This window comes from Ochotona princeps, chromosome 15 (genome assembly GCF_030435755.1).
Source record: "Ochotona princeps isolate mOchPri1 chromosome 15, mOchPri1.hap1, whole genome shotgun sequence".
Classification (NCBI taxonomy): domain Eukaryota; kingdom Metazoa; phylum Chordata; class Mammalia; order Lagomorpha; family Ochotonidae; genus Ochotona; species Ochotona princeps.
Window position 1 is genome coordinate 8,130,234 of NC_080846.1, and position 21,845 is coordinate 8,152,078.

General features: G+C 58.4%; 1 protein-coding gene across 1 annotated transcript; it reads right to left on the reverse strand.

Annotated features, from left to right (window-relative positions):
* Positions 1-989: 989 nt before the first annotated feature.
* Positions 990-10,071, reverse strand: RASD2 (RASD family member 2). Its single transcript, XM_058673330.1, has 3 exons — positions 9,481-10,071; positions 4,703-4,982; positions 990-1,767 (listed from the first exon to the last, which is right to left on the reverse strand). The coding sequence occupies exons 2-3, from the start codon at positions 4,971-4,973 to the stop codon at positions 1,238-1,240; spliced, it is 801 nt and encodes a 266-aa protein (XP_058529313.1). The 5' UTR covers positions 4,974-4,982; positions 9,481-10,071; the 3' UTR covers positions 990-1,237.
* Between the last annotated feature and the right edge of the window lie 11,774 nt (positions 10,072-21,845).

The window sequence follows — 21,845 nt, forward strand, 5'->3', positions numbered from 1 at the left end:
CCTCGTGGTGTGTACTGACGTCCAAAGCCAGTCCTGCTTCTGCCACCTGCAGACTTGCTGAGTGACCCCTAGCGCGTCCTGTGATCCTGAATGTCAGCATTTTTTAGGAGACTGAAATGCAAAATGTACCGAAGAGCTGATGACAAGAACCTTTGGTTTCCAGGTTCACGCCTAGGTATGTGGTGGTAACACATGGTACGCGGCTCAGGGCACACTGTGGGCTTTGTTGCCAACCTCTCCCAGGCTTGGTGCTGGCTCCCTGTCGTCTCTCCTCTGCAGCCAGTGTGTAGGATGCAGACAGAGGCCAGGACTGGGGACGGGCACACAGATATGCACACCCCCTTGATTCCTACCACACAGCAGGTGATGCATCAACACTGCAAACCTGAGTATGGTAGGGGGCAGCCTGGCTCCAGGCAAAGATCAGCCCTGACCTAGCTAAGGGGAAGGGCTCGTCACCTGCGCCTCTCTCTGAGCCTTAGTCGCCTCTACTGTGAAGCCAAGGACACGCAGGAGAAGCAGCTAGACAAACAAGTGTCTGCAAACTGTATGGCTCAGGCCAGCAGTAGGCATCCGGAGCAGTGGGCACGGTGGTTCTGAGCTGGCTAGGGCTGCCCAAAGAGGGGGCACTGGGTTCTTAGGGGTCTCACATCTTGTACTTCTACTGCTGTGTATGTCATGAGAGCAGGAGCAACACAAGAAAGCACAGCCACTGGACAGGCGCAGGAGCCCGGGCGGGCAGCTGGGGCAGCAAGAGGTGGGCTGCGTGTGTGTGGGGAGGATGGGGGCAGTTAAGGCAGTGGCAGGACACCCACACCCAGCCAGGCCTGACACCTGGCTCTCGGAGGTCTTCACCTGGAATCCTGTTCTCTTGGCATCAGCACTGCTTCCCGCCTCATGATGAGAAGGTTCCCCCGCTGGAGCCCAAAAGGTGGCCTCTGTTCTCAGAGGAACGTACCCCCCACTGCCATGCCCTGGCCCATCCCACCCACCAACCACCATGGAAAAGCTGGAACCACAGGGGAGCAATGGACAGAGGCTCAAGGGTAAATGGCGGGCGAGGATGGGCCAAGGGAAGGGCAGAGGTCGGCGCTGGGCCTCTGGCCTGGGTCACAGGTGTCTAAACAAGATGGCCACGCTCCCCCCCAACCCCTGCCCCGGCAGGAGGGTTTGCAGGGAGCTGGCATCTGGGGCCCTTTAAGGCACTGCCCAAGCCCTGCCCCAGCGTCCCTTCTGCTCACTGGATGACACACTTGTCCCTTTCACGGGCCTGGCCCTCCCGCAGGACCTTGGCCTTGATGTACTTGAGGTCGCTGTTGACGCTGGGCCGGCGGGCGAAGGGCGAGACCATGCCGTAGGCGTCCATGTCCTTGACACGGCGCATGCAGAAGGGCCGAGGGTGGAAGGCGTCGCCGTATTGCACGGAGATCTTGCGGTGCAGAGCGGGGCTCATCTCGTGCGGCAGCTTGGCCATGCTGAAGAGCACGTAGAACATCTCATCCACGTTGGTGTTGCGTTTGGCTGACACCTCGAAGTAGGCGCAGTTCTCATCGCCTGACACCAGTAGCTCGGCCTCGGTGCTGGGCACCTGCCGGCACAGCTCGCCGTGGTCGTTCTTGTTGCCGCAGATGACCATGGGCAGCTCGGCTGCCTCCTTGGTCTTATTTTTCAGGCAGGACTTGACCTCCAAGATCTGCTTCTGGAGCCGCTTGACCTCGTCGAAGGACTCGCGGTTATCCAGACTGAAGACCAGGATGAAAACATCGCCTTGGGAGAGGAAGGAGAGAGCCCCCAGGGTAGGTGAGTGCACAGGCCCCTCCCCGTCGTCCCAACTGCCAACCTTCTCCCCATTTTGCAGAGCAGGAAACTGAGGTGGAGTGGGCTTTAACCTCTTGCTCACAGCCCCCAGATGCCACACAGCCTGGGTCACGTGCAGTTTGTTTACTTCCCCCTTCCTTGCTGGGCTGGAGGGGGTGGCGCTGAGTGGCGTGCAGGTTTGTGTGCAGTGTGTGTGGGTATCCACGCACGTCATGTCCAGGGGCACAGGGGCTGGCGTGTCTTGCTTAGTGACCTGTGCCAGCACCCGACACACAGCAGCAGTCTCAGATACCCCTGTGGGCTCTGTAGCACGTGGGCAGCGGACAGGCCCGGTATGCCTTTGCCTCTTCCACTCAGCTGCCACGTGGCTGGGAGCAGGCCACGTGGCCTCTCCACACCTCAGCCTTCCCAACTGTCCCGCAGGGGACGAGATGTGGCCAGCAGGGACATCTTGTGAGCCGCAGGGAGGTAAATCAGTGGGGAAGTTGGCGGGGAGAGAGTGCTCGGCCAGCTCAGGTGTCAGTCATGACCATGAGCGAAAAAGCACCTGCTGAGAGCTGGTCCATGGCTCCTCCTTGGGGGAGATTCTGTTACATCCACGTGATGGGAGAGCAAACTGAGGCTCTGGCAGAACACAGAGGCTGCCAAGAGCAGTGGACTCAATGACAGGAACTGGCCCCCTTCCTTCCCCCACCCTCTGTCCGCACACAGCAGGGACTCTGCAGGGTGAGCACACGTGGCCTCCCCAGCCCACGCCAGCTCCTCGGCAACTGGTGCTGGTTACAAACCAGGAGTGCGGACGGCAAGCAGGTGGCAGGGCAAAGGCACACGACTCGCCATCTCCTTCCCCAAGCCCCTGTCTCTTTTTAGCGTAAACTCAACAGCCTGTGGTGTAGACGTGACACCCCTGACACCAAGCACTCAGAGGCAGCCTCTTTGCTCTGGACCCCAGAGCATGCCCCTCACTTCAGCGATAGCACAGGCCATGCTCACACACCAATGCAGTGCCCTGCAGTGGGGGGACTCTGCACCTGCTGGTCTCACCACCCCCTGTGGGGGCGGGGGGCTGGCGCACAGCAGGCACTGCCAAGGCAGCTGCCAGGGAGGCATGCAGCAGAGTGAGTGACAGCGAGGGGGCAGCATGAGTGGTCACCTGGTTCCATATGAGCTGCCCCGCTGTGTCCCTGGGCTGGTAGCTTTGCCATGTGCAGAGGGGAGAGTGGGAGGCCGAGTGTCGGAGGCCAGCACAGCTGGCGGCTGCAGGGGGAGCTGGCGGCAGAACTAATGGCTTTGCCGTGCACTGACATTAGGCTGGGGTGGGAAGCAAGCACACAGCGGACAGATGTGCTCAGAATGCCAAAGGCCTTCAACACACAGCATCTGCAGCAGGTGGGCGGCTCGGAGGGGACAGCAGACAGAGCCAAGGGGCTGCAGCCTTAACAGCAGCACTGGAAGGAAGGGGTGACCGTGCAGCAGGTGTGTGACTGAAAATTCCTTGTGCAGCCAGCACTGGGGCTTGGCCTGAGATGCCGGCACCCAGGATGAGTGCTGGTTCGAGTCCAGGATGCTCTGTTTCCAATCCAGCCCCCTGCTAATGCAGCTAGAAAAGCAGCATAGGACAGCCTGGGTGCTCGGCTCCTGGTCGCCCTGGCCCAACTCCAGCCATTGCAACCATGTGGGGAGTGAACCAGCAGATGAAAAACCTCTCTTTCTCTAACTCTGCCTTTCACGTAAATACATCTTTTTTTAAAATAACAAATAATAGAAAGCAAATATCAAGTTTTCATTGTGGAAGCACGTCCCTCTCCACATGTGATGTCATCCCCACTGACAACCGTGGGCACCCAGGCTGGGGGAGGGACAGGCGCAGAGCCAATGTCTACCCAATACCACCGTGGGCTGTCAACTGCCCTTGCCCACCCTCTGGCAGCCTCACGGACGGTCTGTATGGGCCTCCGTGACCAGGACATTGTGGGGGGAGGGTGGGGGTGCATCGGAGCTCAGGCAACTCAGGGCACCCAGAGCCAGGCTCAGTCCTGCCAGGGCATGGATTCCTCGGTGCAAATCTTAGTTGGGATCATTTAACCAGAGCCGGGAGCACCTGGCTCACTCCCTCCTTTACCCAAAAGCTACTGTGTAGCCCACAGCAGGGTTGCTGCAAACGCTGATTCCATGAAAACCCAGCACGTGCTGGAAGCACCTACTGTCGGCTGGTTGAGCCCCAGCCTGTGCCCAGAACTCACCCAGAACTCACTCTCCGGGCCCAAGTAAATGGAGGCACAGAGGGATTAAGACCAGGACTGTCAGCCAGCTTCTGGGCATGCCTCCTTAGACTAGCTGCCCCCTACACTTGCCTGAGGGAGGACGCGAGAGCCAGCCGCCCACCCTCCGGGTGCCTGGCACCCCACACTCTTTCCTTCCCTGGGGGCCAACAGCAGAGGTCTGAGGCCACAGAGCAGCCTGAGGGGTAAAGCACAAGAGACAGCCAGGTGTCAACCCACTGTTATTGAGCTTCCCTGGGCCTCAGTTTTCCCACCTATAAAATGGAGGCAAACATCGGTGTGCCAGGGGTGTCACGAGAGTTCAATCAACACACAGTGAGCTGTGCTATGACCAGGCCCTGCCCTCGGGCTGCCTGCTGTCTGGACGGAGATCTGAGTGGCAGTATGCCTGGAGTCCATGGGCTTACTGCCCTGCTGGGTCACCTGTTGGAGGAGGAAGACTCCATTCTGTCCCCATCTGGAACATGGGGTGATCTGGGGGTGTAGCACGGGGAGCTGGGACCCGACTCCATCACCAGCTGGGAGGCAACAGCAGTGCCTCCTGGGCCTCACAGCTCACCGTGAGCTTCCTCCCTGCTCCCAGTCTGGGCCCGGCAGCTCACCTGTGAGGATGGAGAGCCTGCGCATGGCGGGGAAGGGGTGGTTGCCGGAGGTGTCCAGGATGTCCAGCTGGTACATGTCGCCACGGATGTTGTACACTTTGCGGTGGAAGTCCTCGATGGTGGGCGTGTACTGGTCCTCGAAGCGGCCGTTGAGGAAGCGGGACACGATGGAGCTCTTGCCTACCCGGGAGGCGCCCAGCACCACCATGCGGTACGAGTTCTTGGCAGGCACACTGAGTGTGCAGTTCCCACTCGACAGGGTCTTCATCATGGCTCGCGGCTAGGATGGGAGACCAGAGCGGCAGGTGTCAGGGCCCTGGGTGGAGGTGGAGGCCCCTCCTTCCTTTCCTTCCTGGGGTTCAGGTCCCCCCAAAGTGGCCATGACAGTGCGCCCTGCTCATGTTCTTTGCTCCATCATTCGTCCGATCACTCTCAGCCACCCTTCTGCTAGTGCACGGGACTTCCAGGGTTCGGGGCTTCCCTTTCCCACTGCCCAACAACGCTCTCTGGAAGTCTCAGCTGTATAGCGAGCCCAGTTCCCTAACTACCACAGGGCTGAGCACATGGGGACTCTCACTGATGTTAACAGGCCTTAGCATCTGTTACGTTCCCTGGCTCATCCACCCTCTGCAGCCCTGGCTCCCTGGGAGCTAGAAGGTGTGGGACAGCCGGGAGTCCTAGGGGCACCTGCTACTACTCCTGGGATGCTATGCTGCTCAGCCTGCTCGGAGGGAGCTCTACGCCCAGACCTCGCCCTCCAAGGTCCAGACTCCACCCTCTGAGCCTGGTGCCCAGGATGCACACATTCCCTGTGGCTTTGTGCTCGGAGTATGTCCTCTGCCCACAGTGCACTGCTAGCCTCCCCACACCTCCTCCCCCGAGATGTCCCCTCCCAGATCCTGGGGTTCACATTGCACCTGAGACCCAGAGGCTTGGCCTTGAAGAGGGGGACAGAGGAGGCGTTCACACGGTGGCTCAACCCCAGGGGCTACCGGTTCTAGGGAAAATCTGGAACTTTCTATGGGATCCTCTGGACACCTGCCATGGAAGAGGCTGAAGTGAACCCAGGCCCCAAAGCCCAAGCAGAGCCTCGTGAGCCTTGCTCCCCGCTCCAAAGGCCAATCGCAGCCCAAGTGCCCTCAGCACCTGAATCCCTCCCCTGACCCTCCACCCCAGCAGAAACCCCTATCCTCTCTGGAGGACACAGTCAATCTCAGAACTGCAAACAGAGTCCAAGCCTGTGGAGCTAATCAGCTTGGTCCTCAGATAGCTGCCACGGGTTGTGCAGGTTGGGCACTGCACAAGGCACTTGGTGGGACAGGCAGGTGGGTTGAGGGGGGCTGCATTACAGAGGAAGGGGGGGTCTGTCTGCTGTTTTCCAATCTGATGTGCTGAGACTGGGTGCCCCACGTCAGCAGACTCGAGTGTCTCATCTGCTCACACAAGCACATCATCACCGTCTAACATGACGCTAAGAGTGCTTGAGACGGCTCTTGAGTGGCAAGGCTGTCTGTGTGTGCGTCTCCTGGCGCACGACCACGTCTGCTCACCCCTGCCCGACCATGGCTCCCAAGATATTGCTCACAGGCCCGATGGGTAATGGCTGACAATGTACATGGCGTAAATGCTGCCCCTATTTCCTCCCCGCAACGGCCAGGGCCAGGCAACCAACTGCATGATGGTGAGGGACAGACACGATGAGCTAGCAGACATGCCGACTCCCAGGACCACAGCCACGAACAGAGCCCACAGTGTGCCAACCACCTGGCTAAGTACAGACCCATAACCCCTGGCCCTGGCTCTGCAGCCTAATCCTGCCGCTTCATCCCCAGGGAACCCTGGAAGGCCAGGGATGAAGAAGCTGAGACCAGAAAAGTTAAGTCACTTGCTCTCCCTCACAGAGCGAGGAGTCAGCCCAGGAGGGACCTGACCCCAAACAGCTGGCCTCAGGCGATGCAGTGCCACCCGCCCCCAGCCGACATGCCCGAAGTTCATGGCAGGTGCTCCATGCCTTATGTCCACGCTTCCCTGAACGCTCTGAAACCCCTGCTGCTACTTTTCTTTCTGTTCATTTATCTGAAAGGCAGAGTTTCAGAGAGAGAGGGAGAGACAGAAAAGTTACTGTACCTGTTGGATCACTCCCCCAATGGCGGCAATGGTCAGTCCCAGGCCAAGCCAAAGCCAGGACTGGCATGTTTATCCAGGTCTCCCACAAGGGTACAGCGGCCCCAGCACTTGGACCATCCTCCATTGGTTTCCCAGGCCATTAGCAGGGAGCTGAATCACAAGTGGAGCAGCCGGGACATGAACTTGGACTGACACGGAATGCCACTGTCGTAGGTAGCACCTTAATCTATCATGCCACCATACTGCCTTGTTTTAAATTTCTTGATTTTATTTATTTTCCTCCTGCTACTTTTCCTATTTCACAAGTGAAGATAATGATGCCCAAGAGGCAGTTAATAAGGACCCAGGGACGGTCCTTGCCCAAGCTTCAGACCCTCACAATACCCGTCCCCCACCTCCAGTTCATGCTGATCACATCTTCAAATTTATCCCATAGGAGCGCAGTGTCGTGTACACAGCAGGTGCTCGATAAATGGTCCATGAACAAAATGCACAGCCCAACGACTCTGTCCTATGGCTCACCCACATCCCACCTCTTCTCCCCTTCCCCTGGGGTCTGGCTTAACCCAGGGCTGAGCACACCAGTGCAAGGTGCCCTGGGCAGGCCTGTGAGGCCAAGAGGGAGTGTCCCCTAGTTTCCCAGACTAGCAGGCTCCTTCAGCTGGCATAGGGAAGGAAGCCATCCCAAGACAGCATTCCCCGCCCCACACCCCAGCATCGTACCCCAGGGCTCTCGGCAGGAAGACTCTGGTGGTCTCCTCTGGGCAGACAAAAGGTGCCAGCTGCTCCTGGGACACTATTTCCATCCCTGCCCCACTATAACCTCCAGCTTTGGACTCCTAGTCCTGGTGAGGGAGTATCAGTGACTACCCTGGCCTTCAGGGAGCCATAGAGGTGAGAGAGAGGAGGCAGGGAGTCAGAAGGGTGAAGGTGATCCAAGTTCATGACTTGTCCTCTAAGCAGGAACTGTTTCCATGAGGCCCCTGCCATGTGGGGCTGCGTGAGCCACGGCGACACCTGAATGCCCAGGTGATAGGTAACTGGCCTCCATTGACTCCGCCGCCCACCTCCCTCCCTTCAGGCGGCAGGTGGGCTCTGAAAGGCGTAGGGCATAGCTTTTCCCTTCGGCTGCCTGTCCACCAACCTCCAGGGAGGTTCAGCCATGGCTGAGTCCCAGGGGGGCCTTTGAGAGTGCAGCCCTGGTGCTCCCTGAGAGTCCCAGGGGCCCAGCAGCACAGGTGCTGAACCCACCATGGCAATAGCAGCAACGTGAGGGCTGCTAGGGGCACAGGTGGCTGGTGGAAGTGACAGGGGAGCGGTGACCCTGGCTAGACAGACATCTGCCCATGCCGGCTCTGAGCCTGCCTCGCTTCCCAGCAGTGCTGTGGGGGAGGTACAGTGCCAGGCTGCGGGGCTCCCAGGGCTGAGTGCTCATCTCCGAGCAAGGCCCCTCGCCCCCCACCCTGGAGTCCTCTGCACAATGTGTGACTCAGTGCAGCCTCAGCTGGCGTCAGCAGCAATGACCCCTCAGCACATCAGCCGCTCAGTTCCTCTCCCCACCCCGCCCCGGGGCCTGCGGTGTGGCTGATGGGAGCACTCTGCCCAGGCACACCTGTGTGGGCTCAGCCCTTCCCCCTTGCATCCCTCTCCCCTAGGGCTGGCCTGAACACAAGTGGGGACCCATGTGTGCTCTGGCTGGGCACTGCTTCCCAGTATGTGTCCCCACCCACCCCCCACTAGTGCACACCCCACCGCAGCTGCCAGTCTCAGGCCCCCCACCCTGAGCCAACCCCAAGGGCCCAAGGCACATCAGGACTTCCAGCAGGCCAGCTCCTCCTCCCACTAACCCTGGGCAAATGACCCTAGCCTCTGGGGACTCTGAAATAGGACTGCTGGGTGCAAGCCCACAGCATGCCCCCAAGGGGTCAGCAGGCATTCTGCAGACTGGCACTAAGCCCGGGACCCCTTTTCTGGGTAGCACTTCATGCCAGCAGTCTCCGAGCCTGGGAGGGGCAGCGCTGGAGTGCGAGCTGAACTCATGTAAGACCCCATCTGGTTACTCTGAGGTCAGGGCAAACCTCCATACTGGGCCAACCTCCTACCTGCCCCAGGCCCAGCACAGCATCCCAGCTTGCCTATACGGGGCTGAGCAACGGAAGGCCACGAGGCCCAGAAGTGACCCGGCTTCCCTTCCCGCCCGAGTCCTGGAAACTCTTCCCAGAAAGGGACTCACCCAGGAAGCCACTGGCCAGCAGCCCAGAAGCAGCTCGCTGCCCTTCCTTCGGGAGAGGTCCTCACCTGTCCCCTGCCCCATCCCAGACTCCTCCTTGCAGGTTTGCCGGTTAGGAGCGTCTGGGGGAGTTAGGTTTCTCTTCCTTCCTGCACCCTTGGAGCTAACCCGGCTCTTTCTCCACTCTCGCAGCACACGGCAGGAGGTCAGACAGGATGCCTTAAGGGCGCAGCCCCTAGCCCAGCTCCAAATGGAATTTCCCCGCTCTCTGAAGAAGTTAAGTCCCCCCCTCTTCCCCGGGGCGCACGGCAGGTGCCCAATGAAACCAACTTCCCCCGTAGTCTCTCCAAGGCGCGCCCAGCCTTCCCGACCACCCCAGCACACCCCCACGCCCCGACTCCGCTGCGGCTCCCTCTCCTACCTGGCGGGCCAGGCCTTTGGTTCGGCGCGGAGGGCTGCCTGGAAGCGCCCGGAGGTGCGGAGAAGCGCCTGCCTGCGGTGGCCGCGGCTCCCGGATCACTGCGCACGGCTCCTCCTGCTCCTCCTCCTCCTCGGCGCGGCTCGGGGCGCGGCCGGGCGAGGGGGCGCGCGGAGCTGGGGCCCCATGAGTGGGCTCCGAGGGGCCGGCAGGGCCCGGGCGCTGGGCGGGCTCCGGCTCGCCACCGCCGGCCCTGCCCTGCCCCGACCCGGGGGCCTCCTGCTGAGCCAGGTGCCCGGACGCTGGGCGACGTGCGATGCGGGGTGTCCCCGCCCGGGGCTCCCGAGATGGGAGACAGGAGGTGCGGGCGGTTACGGCGACTCCAGGGATCAAGGGGCGACCCCTTAAGAAAGTAGGGGAAGGAGAGGCGGTAGGAATCCTTTGGAAAGTGACCGCGGAGTGTGCGTGTCCCAGGCGGGAGCGCACGCCCTGGCCGCCTAGGCTACCCTTTGCGCCCGTTCCGAAGGGGTCGCCACCTCCGCCCGCAGCGCCGCCGCTCTCCCCGCGAGGCGACGACGCCAACAGCTGACGGCGGCGAAGCAGAGCGCTCAGCTGCGCGCGCGCGCGCGCGCGTGGGAGGGGGCCTTGAACGCCGCCCCAAGTTCGCCTTAGCCCGGCTCCGCCTCCCCGTCCTCTCCCGCGAAGGAGAACTTTCTGCACCAGGGTCCCCGGGTCCTCTCTCCCTCCCCGCAGGTCGCTGGTCCCTCCGTCGTTGCCCACCCACGCCCCTCGGCCTGCTGGAGCCGCGCGTCCCCCTGCGGCTCCCGCGTCTGCCCTCCGCCCGTCCGCTCGCCCGCCTTTGCGGCGGACCCCGCCTCCGCCCGGCGGCCGGCCAATGGGAGCGAGGCCCGCGGCCCCGCCCCGCCCCGCCCCGCCCCGCCCCGCCCCGCCCCGCCCCGCCCCGCCCCGCGTGGCTGCTCCGCGTGCCCGGGCGCGTGGGGTTCGGGGTGCCGGGAGGCGCGCGCTGGCCGTGGCCGGAAGGGCACTCGCACGCACCGAGGGGTGTACCCCGCGCCGGCTCCCTCTCTCCGGGTGACTGCTGCTCGTGCGCGCCGCGACCCGGGAACATGCCACCTGCGGGAGACCCCGGGTGGGGAGGGGGACAGGCAGCACCCGTGCCCTGGCGCATGATGCGCGCACGTGCGGCCACGAGGGGCCTCGAGTCACCTTGGCCCGGCGCGCGCGCATGTGGCTATCCCCGGATTCTCGAGGATGGGTGGCCGGTAGTCCGGGTTTCCCGCTCATCTGCAGTTCTGCCTTGCCGGAGCCGGAGTAGGTATCAGGCATCCCGGCCGGGCCATATCCGCACGCCCCTTGGGAACGTTTTCTTTAAAGACCCTCTCCCCACCCCCAGCACGTTTTTCAAAGAATCGTTACATCGTTACCTTAAATGGGAAGCCAGCATCGCTTGCCATAAATAGGAGGTAAGAGCAAAAATAAGTGCAAGGAAAACAAAGCAAGGTTATTAAATTCCAGCTGGAAACTTGCCAGCTCGACGCACCGCACCGGGGTGAAAAGGGGGCTGGACAGGTTCGCGGAGGTGTGAACACTCCTCAGGGCTGAGCTCTGCGGCGGGCTTGAAGGAAAACTCCCGCTGTGGGCTCCAGAACTTGGGCCTGGCCTTGGCCGCACCTCTGGTGTTTCCTTCGGATTTACTGATTTTTTTATTAGAAAGGCAGAGTTACAAAGAGAGAAAAGGAGTGAGATCTGGCTCACTCCCTAAGTGGCCAGAATAGCTGGAGCTGGGCTAATAGGAAACCAGGAACCAGGAGCCTCTTCCTGGTCTTCCACATGAGTGCAGGGATCCCAGGACTTGGGCCTTCCTCTGTTGCTTTCCTAGGCACATTAGCAGGAACCTGGATCGGAAGTGGAGCAGCTGGGACTGGAACAGGTTGCCCATATGGGATTCTAGCACTGCAAGGCAGAGCCTAACCTACTATACCACATTCCCAGTTTCTATGACTCTCACCCCCGCCCCCAGGCCTACCCCTTCACAGCCTCCTGCTAGGCAACTCAATTGGCACCCTAACCCTACCTCTGTAACCACCCTGAGCCAGTCCTCAAAATGTCTGGGTCTTGGTGATGCCATCTGTAAAATGGGTCTGACAACAGAGGGGAACCGTTCTGAGATGTTCTTGCGCCTTCTGCTTTGTCCCTCTGCAGGGACATTCACCAGGGGTGCCAGGCAGGCGGAGGTGCAAAACCCAGGAGGTATGCAGGCACAGGCCCTACAGCACCTGCCTGCGCAGGAGGGCTTTGTCCAGAAGCTCCAGGCCCAAGGTTGCGACATCCTGGAGTCCCCTCTAGGAACCGGCTTTAGCCCTGCAGGCTTGGTGCTTGGCATGACGCACAGGCTCCGTGAGCCTTGAGCTACTGCCTGTGAACTTGGCACTAGCAGGCGAGCAGGGTGCCATGCTTCACTTGGAAGGGAGGTCAGGAGGCCTCAGGCCCGGCCCAGGTGGCAGGTGGCCAGCTCTGAGCTGATCCAGGAACCCATTATTAACTTCCTCCCCAGCCAGCAAGTCACGCCCCACGGAGCGTATCCCCCTCACAAAAGCTGCTGAGAGCCACCTGCCCAGCTCTGCCTTCAGCTCCCCCTGTGCCCCAGTATCAAAAGGTTCAGGCAACAGCAGGTGCACACAGCAACCAGTGTCCTAGAAGGCTGCTGGTGGCAACAGGCACTGCCCACGTGTGCCCCTGTTCCATGCCCCCTGCAAGCCACCTGTCTCTTGTGCCAGAGCCCCCTTCTTCATTGCTGAGTTCCCTTCCATCGTCTCTCATAACCCCCTAGAATCTTTTCCTAAAATGCTACTCCCTCTCTCGCACTCCATTCTCTTCAAGGGCTCCCTGGAGCTAAAGATATCAAATGTAAACTCTGCCTGCAGGGCCAGCATCCCATATGGGTGTGAGTTCCAGTCCCAGCTGCTCCACTTCCCATCCAGCTCCCTGCTTATGGCCTGGGAAAGCAACAGAGGAAGGCCCAAGTCCTGGGGTCCCTGCACCCATGTGGGAGACCCAGAAGAAGCTCTTTGCTGCTGGTTTCTGACCAGCTCAGCTCTGGCCGTTGTGGGGAATGAACCAGTGGATAGAAGATCTCTCTGTGTCTCTCTCCCTCTCTCTCTATAACTCTGCCTTTCACATAAAAATAAATCTTAAAAAAAATTTAACTCTGGCCTGGCAAGTGAGGCTTGCCATCAGGATCTACTTCCCACCGTTCCCTGTGGCCAGCCTGCGCGCCACCTAGTGCCTGAAGAAGCTGCAGTGCTCTCCGGCTTTGCAGGCACCTGTGCCCCTGTCTGAGCCCCCCATGAACTCCTCAAAGTACTGTGCCCACCCTTTTCTGTCTGTCACAATCCTGCACATGCCACAGAACTGTTCCTCCTCTGGGCTCCCCAGGCCCCGAAACCTGGCTCCTTATGCCTCAGTCTCTTCAGCTGTAAAGTGGGTACTGCAGTAACAGCAACCCCACGGGGTTGTTGGGAAGATCAAGATAAAGTCCCAGGTGCCTAGCCTGTGCCAGCTCTCATCACGACCCTTGCCTGTGGGGCACCTGCCCGTCACCCCTGTGAGTGTGTGAACCTCCTTGGCCCCTGCTCAGCCTGCTTCCTTGCTTCATAAATGCTTAGTGAATTGGGCACCACTGAAGGCTGGGGGTGGAATGCATACCCTCCCACGGGACAAAAGGAAGGGACAGACACAGCAAGGCAGGGTTTCATGGAGTCCTCCTGACTTCCCCCATCACTTGTGGGAGGGGTAAACGAGGCGGGAGCAAAGCCAGGCAGCCGAGGAGAGTCTGAGCTGGGAGCAGGGGCCTGTGGCGGACCCAGCTGCTTTCCTGGAACAGTGGCTTCCGAGCCTGACGGTGCGTTGCAGGCACTTCTGCGGAAGAGAATGGAGCACTGGCTCCCCGCTTGGAGGCGCGGGTTGAATTGCTCTGTGGTTGGGCCCGGGAGCTGTGCCGTTTAAAGCTCCCTCAAGTGAGTCTAATGTGCAGCTGGGGCAGGCGGAGCACTGGGTGGCAAAGCCTAGGCACCGGGCCAGTGGCGTCAGCAGCCATGGTGTGCCTTGCAAAATGTGCTGAGCCTCAGCCCCACCCCATGCCCATGGAATCTGCAGCTCTGGGGGCTCGGAGGAGCTCTCCTGGGTGTGTGTGTGTGTGTGTGTGTGTGTGTGTGTGTGTTTTAACGACTGTATTTGAAAGGCAGTGTTACAGAGAGATTTGGCCTATACTGATTCACTCCCTAGGGCTGGGCCAGGCAAACACCAGGAGCCAGGAGCTTCATGTGTGTTTCCCACCTCATGTGGGTGGTAGGGGGCCGTGCCCTTGGGTCATCAGCTGCTGCCTTCCTAGGAGCATTAGCAGGAAACTGGATGAGAAACATGGTAGCCAGTGTGCAAAATGGCTGTCCAGTGCGGAATACTGGCCATGCAAGGGACAGCTCAAAGCACTATGCCACAATGCTAGCCTCTTGTGGTGATTTTAACATGTGCCATGCTTGAAAATGATGCCCAGACCTGGCATGATGGCTCCGTTGGCTAATCCTCACCTGGCAGGTGCCACTGGGATCCCGTATGGGTGCCAGTTCATGTCCTGGATGCTCCACTTCCCATTCAGCTCCCTGCTTATGGCCTGAGAAAACAGTAGAGAACAACCCAAAGCCTTGGGACCCTGCACTGCTGTGAGAGACCCAGAAGAAACTCTTGGCTCCTGGCTTTGGAATGCCTTAGCCTTGACCATTGTGGCCACTCGAGGAGTGAGCCGGCAAATGGAAGATTGTTCTCTGTCTCTCCTCTCTATAAATCTGCGCTTCCAATAAAAGAGAGTGAGAACCACTGGCGAGGGGCTTGGTGCTGGCAGCACCTTCAAGGCCACATGGGCCAGCCTTCTGTTTTGTGGACAAAAAGGTGTTGGGTGGCTTAACCAGTTTTAGCACACGCTGATGTCAGGTCTTTCCTGTTGACATTTCCAGGCGTTTGAGTCAGCCTTGAACTCCAGCACAGGTCAGTGGGTCACGGGCTGCACAAGCCAGGCAGCTAGACAGGGTCACGGGGGCAGGTGCCAGTCACCACAGGGACAGCTGACTGGGGCAGACTGATCATGCCAGGCACTACAGACTTGCCAGGTGTTCCTGGAAGACATGTCGGCCAGGGTAGGGGGTGTCTGCAGGCCAGAAGTCAGCAGGGATGTGGGTGAACAGCCCCACCCTGCACCACTCCCCTCTTCTGGTCACTTCTGCCTCCAGCCACCTGCATAGGCCTGCTCCTGCCCCAGAGCCTGTGACCAGAGTACAGCCCAACTTGGCAGGGGACTTGGCTTCTTATCTCAGCTAGACTGGAGCTGCACTGGGTGGCCCTTGAATGGGGCTGCTTAAACCCTCAGACTCTCATTTTCCAACAGCCCTTCATCTGAAGTCAGAAAGACTGCAGTGTAGCTCCCTGAACCTTCCCTTCTCTCTGCACCCCTGGATCTTTGCACATACTGGTGTGTGTCTGGTGGGGGAGGCTCCTGGTGGTGTGTCACCACCTCTGGGAAGCCCTGGCAGTTCTCAGGGCTCCTTGAGGCCGCCTGCAGAAGCCCCTTGTTTTGGATGCAGCCCTTGTTGTCTGAATTCTTACCATTCACCTCCAAAATTGTGGTCCAGATGGGTCAGGACAGTGCAACGTCCCTCCCTCTCTGAACCTGCTGCGGACCTGCCAATGTCCACACCAACCTGGAAGGTATGTGAGGGGTCTGTCTGCCCTTACGTCCACCCCTGCTTGAGGGTGGCGCTGGTGTTATCTGGTAAGTGTGTGGTAAAAGTGGTAAGTGTGGTAAGTGTGTGGACAGAGTGGTCCATTGTCTCCTCTGTGCAAGACGCACCTGTTGCGGACTGCTGATGTGGTGCAATAGTGATGTGATACACTTATGACAAGGGCATCCTAGAGAAGCCCTGATTCAAGTCTAGGTTACTCTGCTTCCCATCCAGCTCCCTGCTAATGTGCCTGTGAAGACAGCAGAGGTTGGTCCAGCTACTTGGGCCCCAACCACCCACATGGAAGACCCAAATGGGACTCCAGGCTCCTGCCTGCAAACTGGTCTAGTCCTAGCCGTTGCAAGTATTGGAAGTATGAACCAGCAGATATAAGATCTCTCTCTCTCTCTCTTACACTCTCATTGTGCCTTTGAAATAGTTACATAAATCTTAAAATACATACATACATATACACAGACTAATGAATAGCCATGGCATAGCAAGCTAATCCTCCAGCTTTGGTGCCGGTATCCCATATGGGCAGCATTTTGTGTCCGGACACCTGCACTCCTGATCCAGCCCCCAGCTAACGGCCTGGGAAAGCAGCAAAGGCTAACTCAAAGCCTTCGATCCCTGTACCTTTGTGGGAGACCCAGAAGATGCTCCTGGTTGAAAGCTTTTGAGTATCCCAGCTTTGGGGCCATTTGGGGAGTGAAGCAGTGGATGGAAAATCTCTCTCTGTAAGTCTTTCAAGTAAAATAAACCCTTTTAAGAAATACAGACATGTGTATATATCAGATGCCCTCCAGGAGGGTGGGAGTCCTCATTTCTGCACAGGACAGAGCCCATGGCAGTTGAGTTGCTTCCAGCCCATATGTAGTTCTTATGCAAAGGAGGAAAAGTGCCTGCACTTGGTAGAGGTGGTTCTGGGGCTCATAGCTTTGGAAGGGAAATCTCTGCTCTTGCACAGGAAGCAAACTGCACAGCCACACGGGGGAGCCTCACCTGACCTGGGTAGTTCTACAGAGAGCAGGGATGACCTTGCTATCCCAGGCTCAGCCATACTGAGTGGGTGAGCTGTAAAGCAGCGTCTGGGGACACGGGAGGTGAGGGATGAGGAGCATACGTGGACACTCCCCCAACTCCTCGCAGGCAGTGGATGGGTCCCCGTACCTGTGCAAACCCATTCTAACCAGACTGCCTCTCTGGGTTGGGGCTCAGTCTCCTGTGTCCTGGGGTGGGGGGACACTGAGGCTGAGAGGGACCCAACTGCCCTGGAGCATCGGAGCCAGCAAGTGCCCGAGTTTGATCCATCTGCTTGGCAGCCCCTGCTGCCCATGGGTGGGACTTAGTGCTCCCAGCCATGACCCCTGGGGACCCAGCCTCCCCACCTTGGGGCGGCTGCGGGGGCAGAGTCCTTGTTCCCATGTGATAGGTGACAGACAAGTTCAGATATTGGTTCAAAGTTACTGGACTGGGACCAAGCAGAAGCAGGATGGAAAATCACCTGGGTCTTTGAACAGCCGTTCCTTTGATGTTTTTATGACACACGAAGGCTCTGTGTGAACGTGCCTTAAGAGGCCCTCTTGTCTCTGTGTACCAATCTCCAGGCTCGTCATCGTCTTCATCGCTGTCTTTATTGTCACCATCATGTCCATTGTCACCGTCAGTGCCGTCAGCATCTGTCTTCACCATCATCATCTCCGTCAGTCCAACATCATCATCATTGTCATCTTCAGCATCATCCTCTCCCACGCCCACGGAATGTCTGCTCTCCCAAGGTGTTTATCAGACTCTTTGACCTTGACTGTGACCTTGGTCCAGATGATGACATCACACGTTTCCCTGTGCACCTGAGATGCTGCAGGTCCCTGCTCCATCCCACCTGTTGGCAGCTGTGGGGAGCACGGTGCCAGGTGGGACAAGAGAGAGAAGCAGAGATGGGAGAGGTTTGGCAGTGATGGGAGGACCAGGGACTCTGTGGCGTACCTTGACCAACTGCTCAACTTGTGCCTGGCTCCGAGGGAGAGGCAGCCGTGGTCTACTTGGCCTGGGTCTACATGGTCTACTGCGGTCATCATGCAGCTCCCTCAGCAAGCCTGGGCGGAGCGCCCTCTTATCCGTGTTTTACACACAGGGGGACTGCGGCTCAGTGAGGTGAGGTTGCTAGCTCATGGTTACCGCGTGGATGCTAGAGGCGGGACTCAGATCATCTGTGTGCCTCCGAAGTCGGCACTCACTGCTGCCTGGGATGCCCCAAGCCTCCGTGCTCATCCTAAGGGGTACTGGCCTCTGTTTTTGACCCAGGCTCTTTATATATTTTTAACTTTTATTTATCTGAGAGTTCCAAAGAAAGAGAGAGGGATAGGCAGAGAGTTTTCGATCCCCTGATTCATTCCTCAGATGGCTGCAACTGCCAGGGTAGGAACAGGCCAAAGGCAGGAGCCAGGAGCTTCCTCCAGGCCTCCCATGTGGGCAAGGGGCCTGAGCACTGGGGCCATCTTCTGTTCCTTTCCCAGGCATGTTAGAGGGCAGCTGCATCAGAAGTGGAGCAGCTGGGATACGAACCAGCACCTGTATGGAATGCCAATATGTCAGGTGGTGGCTTTACACAGTATGTCACAGTACTGGTCCCTCCCTTTAGAGCAAAGGCCCTGGGGCTTAGCGTAGCCCTCAAGATGCTGACAGCCACCTAACCTGTTGGCCTGGCAGCTGTAGTTTACAAAACAGGTCCCTGGGGGCCTGTTGGGTTGAGTCTGGGAAATCGGCCACATGCTGTGTGACGTGGTAGCCCAGCCCCAGGTTCCACCTGCACCTGTGAGCAACAGGGCAGATGGTGCCTCGGCCCTCGCTGCTCCCCCAACACCTCTTCCCTTCCCTGCCCGTCATGTACCCTTTCAAGCCAGGTGATGTAGGAAGGGCACATACCTGGCCACCCACCACACCTGGGTTTAACCTCTCACCAGGTCTGGGCATTATAGAAGCTCCTTCCCTCTGGGACTCAGATGGGCTGAGTGAAGAGCCATTCATTCATCACTCAGTCGTTCAACAAATGCAGAGCACTGGGCTGGAGCCAAGCAGTGTTTCAGAAGGTGAGGGGCGGGGGTCTGGCCTTGAGGGATCCTACGGGTACTGGTCTAGCAGAGGAGGTAGAAAGCCTGAGATCTGAGAACTGTACTGTGGTCAACCAGGCATGGCCAGCATTGTTGTGTAGTGGGTTAAGCTACTGCCTATGGTGGTGCCATCTCCTATTAGAGTACAGATTCACATTCAAGCTGCCCCACATCTGAACCAACTCCCTATTAATGTGCCTGGGGAAACAACAGAAAGTGACCCAGGTGCGTGAGCTCCTGTCACTCACATGGGAGACCTAGGCAAAGTTTTAGGCTCCTGGCTGCAAACTGGCCTAGCCCCAGCTGCTGCAGCTGTTTGGGGAGTGAACCAGCAGATGGAAGATCTCTCTTCTCCCTCTCTCCCTGTCCCCATACCCCACCCCTGTGACTTTGCTTTTCAAATAAATAGATAAATCTTCCAAAAAGAGTCAGCCAGGCAAGGAGGTAGGGAACAGGACTGACCAGGCGTGGAAGGGAAAGAGGAGCCAGTTGGGGATCTGAATGAGACCGCACTTGGCTGGGCAGCAGAGGGCAGGAGCAGAAAGCAAGAGCAGGTTCGAGCCGCAAGCATTAGCTGGGCATGCCTGGTGTACAGCACTTGGCGCACAGTAGGCCCTCAGCGAGGCTGATCCTCATGGTGCCCAGGAAGCCTCCGTCCTCTTGGCCAGGCACACAGCTGTTAATGGCGCATAAAGCAGCGGGCGCGCCAGCTCGCAGCGCCGAGAGGGGGCAGGGGCAGCAATTTGCCCGGTTTATCTCGCATCTGCCCAAAATAGAAGCTAATGTTCTGGGCTGCTAATGGAGGTGGCCTTGCTGTATTCTCTTGCCTGTTAGTGGTCTGCAGCCAATGGGGAATGCATGGTGGGGCAGAGCCCGAGGCAGCTGCGCTCCGTGACCCTTCCATATTGCACACATTCACGCCATATACACCAACCCTGGCTCCGTTCAGCTGTGCCTGAGTCACACGTGTGCAGGTCGCCTCTTTTTCCCCTCTGCACACCGCCATCCAGTGTACACTCACCTGCCAGTGGCTGCCAACAGATCTTCAGAGGTACAGAGGTACAGGGCAGCACCCCTGCCCCAGCACCTGGGGTGCCATACAACTTGTTGTGACCAACAAGGTGGCAGTGAAGCTGGGCTGGATCTCAACAGGCCTAAAAGCTTCCACTGTCACCCTCAGAATGGAGCCAGCTCAGTGTGAGGGGGCCCAGGCGGATGCCATACAGGGTGGATGGCCATGCCGAGGATGAGACATTGTGTGATGGGAGCTGTCACATGGAAGCCTGATCCTGCCTTCTAGAACCTCCAGCTACCTGCTGAATGTGGCTGCTTGGGGCATCCAGCCATGGAAGGGTAGGCTGGGAGCTTTGTCCAGCCCAAGGCAGAATTACAAAGACCACTCACTTGACCCTACCAACATTCAAGAGAATGTCTTTTGTCCCCAAAGTCAACAGAAATATGAATGTTGTTCAAGAAGTTCAAAAAGGTTGTTCAAAAAGATAATTTCAGGGACAAACAGTTGGCATAGCCCCTAAGAGGCTGGTGGGGATGTTTGCATCCCAGATCAGAGCATGTGGGTGCGAGGTATGGCGCCAGCTCTGACGACAGGGCCCGCTAACGCAGATGCACAAAGTGGCAGGTGAGGCTTCCCTTGGTTGGTTCCTTGCTTCCCACATCAAGATCGCAGCTCCTGCCTTTGACCTGGCTGAGCCCCGGCTGTTGTGGGCATTTGGGGAGTAAACCAGGAGATGGAAGCTTTCTGTCTTTTGTCCTTTTCTCTCTAATAAAATAAAATAATAAAAAAAAGTAAAAGATGAGTTCAGGGGTGTTTGGTGTGGTAGTTAGGTTGCTAGCTGGGACACCTACATCGCATCTCGGAGAGCCTGTGTGTAAGGTCTGGCTCAGCTCCTGGCCCAGCTTCCTGCTCCTGCGCACCACGGGAGGCAGCAGGGCCCGCTCATGTGGCCGGGTCCCTGCCACCCACATGGGAGACTGGCATTGTGTTCCCAGCTCTGACAATTGCTTTGGCTCTGGCCTTTGTGGGCACTGGGAGATGAGAGCATGAACCAGCAGACGTAACTTTTCAACAACAAAGCTGATTTTATTTTTCCATGAGGTTTGAGACATACCCTTGAAGATCCATCTGCTTTTTTGGCCCACAGCTTCTGCCAGTGTCTCCAGGCCCCTCAAATTGCAGAAGGGAGACAGGTTTGTTCTGGATCAAACACAATCCCCCAGAGTCCTCCCTCTGTGCCCAAGTCCCTGCATTTCCTGGCACCCGAGTGGCAGGAGCGCTGGCTGTCCCTCACGCTTCCCAGGACAAAGCATGCTCTCCCTGTCCACCACTCCCATGGCAACCTCCCCACCCCCGTCACCCCAGGATCCTGACGCTTGCCGAATATGCCCATCCTTGTGTCCAAAGCAGAGACGTCACACCTGCCAGGGGTTTTCGTGGACACAGAACAGAGACCATTCTCTTGCTGATACTAAGCCTCTTTCAGGGCATAACAATTTGCAGTTGTGGTTAAAAAGCTTCTGTCTCCCTGCTCTGCTGGGGCTTGTCCTGCCCCCGTCCCTCGTGCAGACACTGCTCCCAGCTCAGACTCTCCTTGGCTGCCTGGCTTTGCTCCCCCCTCATTTACCCCTCCCACAAGTGATGGGGGGAAGTCAGGAGGACTCCATGAAACCCTGCCTTGCTGTGTCTGTCCCTTCCTTTTGTCCCGTGGGAGGGCATGCATTCCACCCCCAGCCTTCAGTGGTGCCCAATTCACTAAGCAGGCTGAGCAGGGGCAAGGAGAATGGGGGGTCCAGGGAACGGGCAGGGGCCTCTGCCCCTTCCCAGGAACGGTGTGTCACCGTGGGTGTCCTGGAGACCTGGAGGGCAAGGAGGCTCCAGTCTCCAGGCACAGCTTCAATTACACCTTGCTGCCCTGTCTGGCTGGCTGGAATCTACACCCCAGCCTGCGGATGCCTGCTGCACAAAAACGGTTTTCATTTTTATTTTGTATCTGAGAGGGAAAGAGACAGATGATACAGTGCTCCCATTTGCCAGCTCGTGGGGGGCAGGGGAGTTGGGAGTAGGGGCTGGGCAGGGAACCTGGGCATCTCCAGATGATGCAGGCACGAGGCTGGGCACCTGCTCCTGGAGTGAGCAGGTGAGCAAAGCACCCTTGGAAATGAGCCATGAGACATTGGACTGGATGGATGAAAAGGTAAATGTGTTCGTAGATGAGCAGGTGGGGCTCAGTTTACCCACAAGGCCAACAGCACCTGTTCTGCTCCACAGTCCGGATCGAGACATGACACAGCTGCCGCTTCTGCTCCTGGGACGACCATGGGGCCATCTCGCCTGCTCTGAGACGCTTTTCCCCCTTCCCTCCAACATGCTGTCATTTAGGATTATTTCTCCACTCAAAGCCACAGAAAAAGAAGTTGATCAAATCGGAGAGCTTAGTTCTTACTC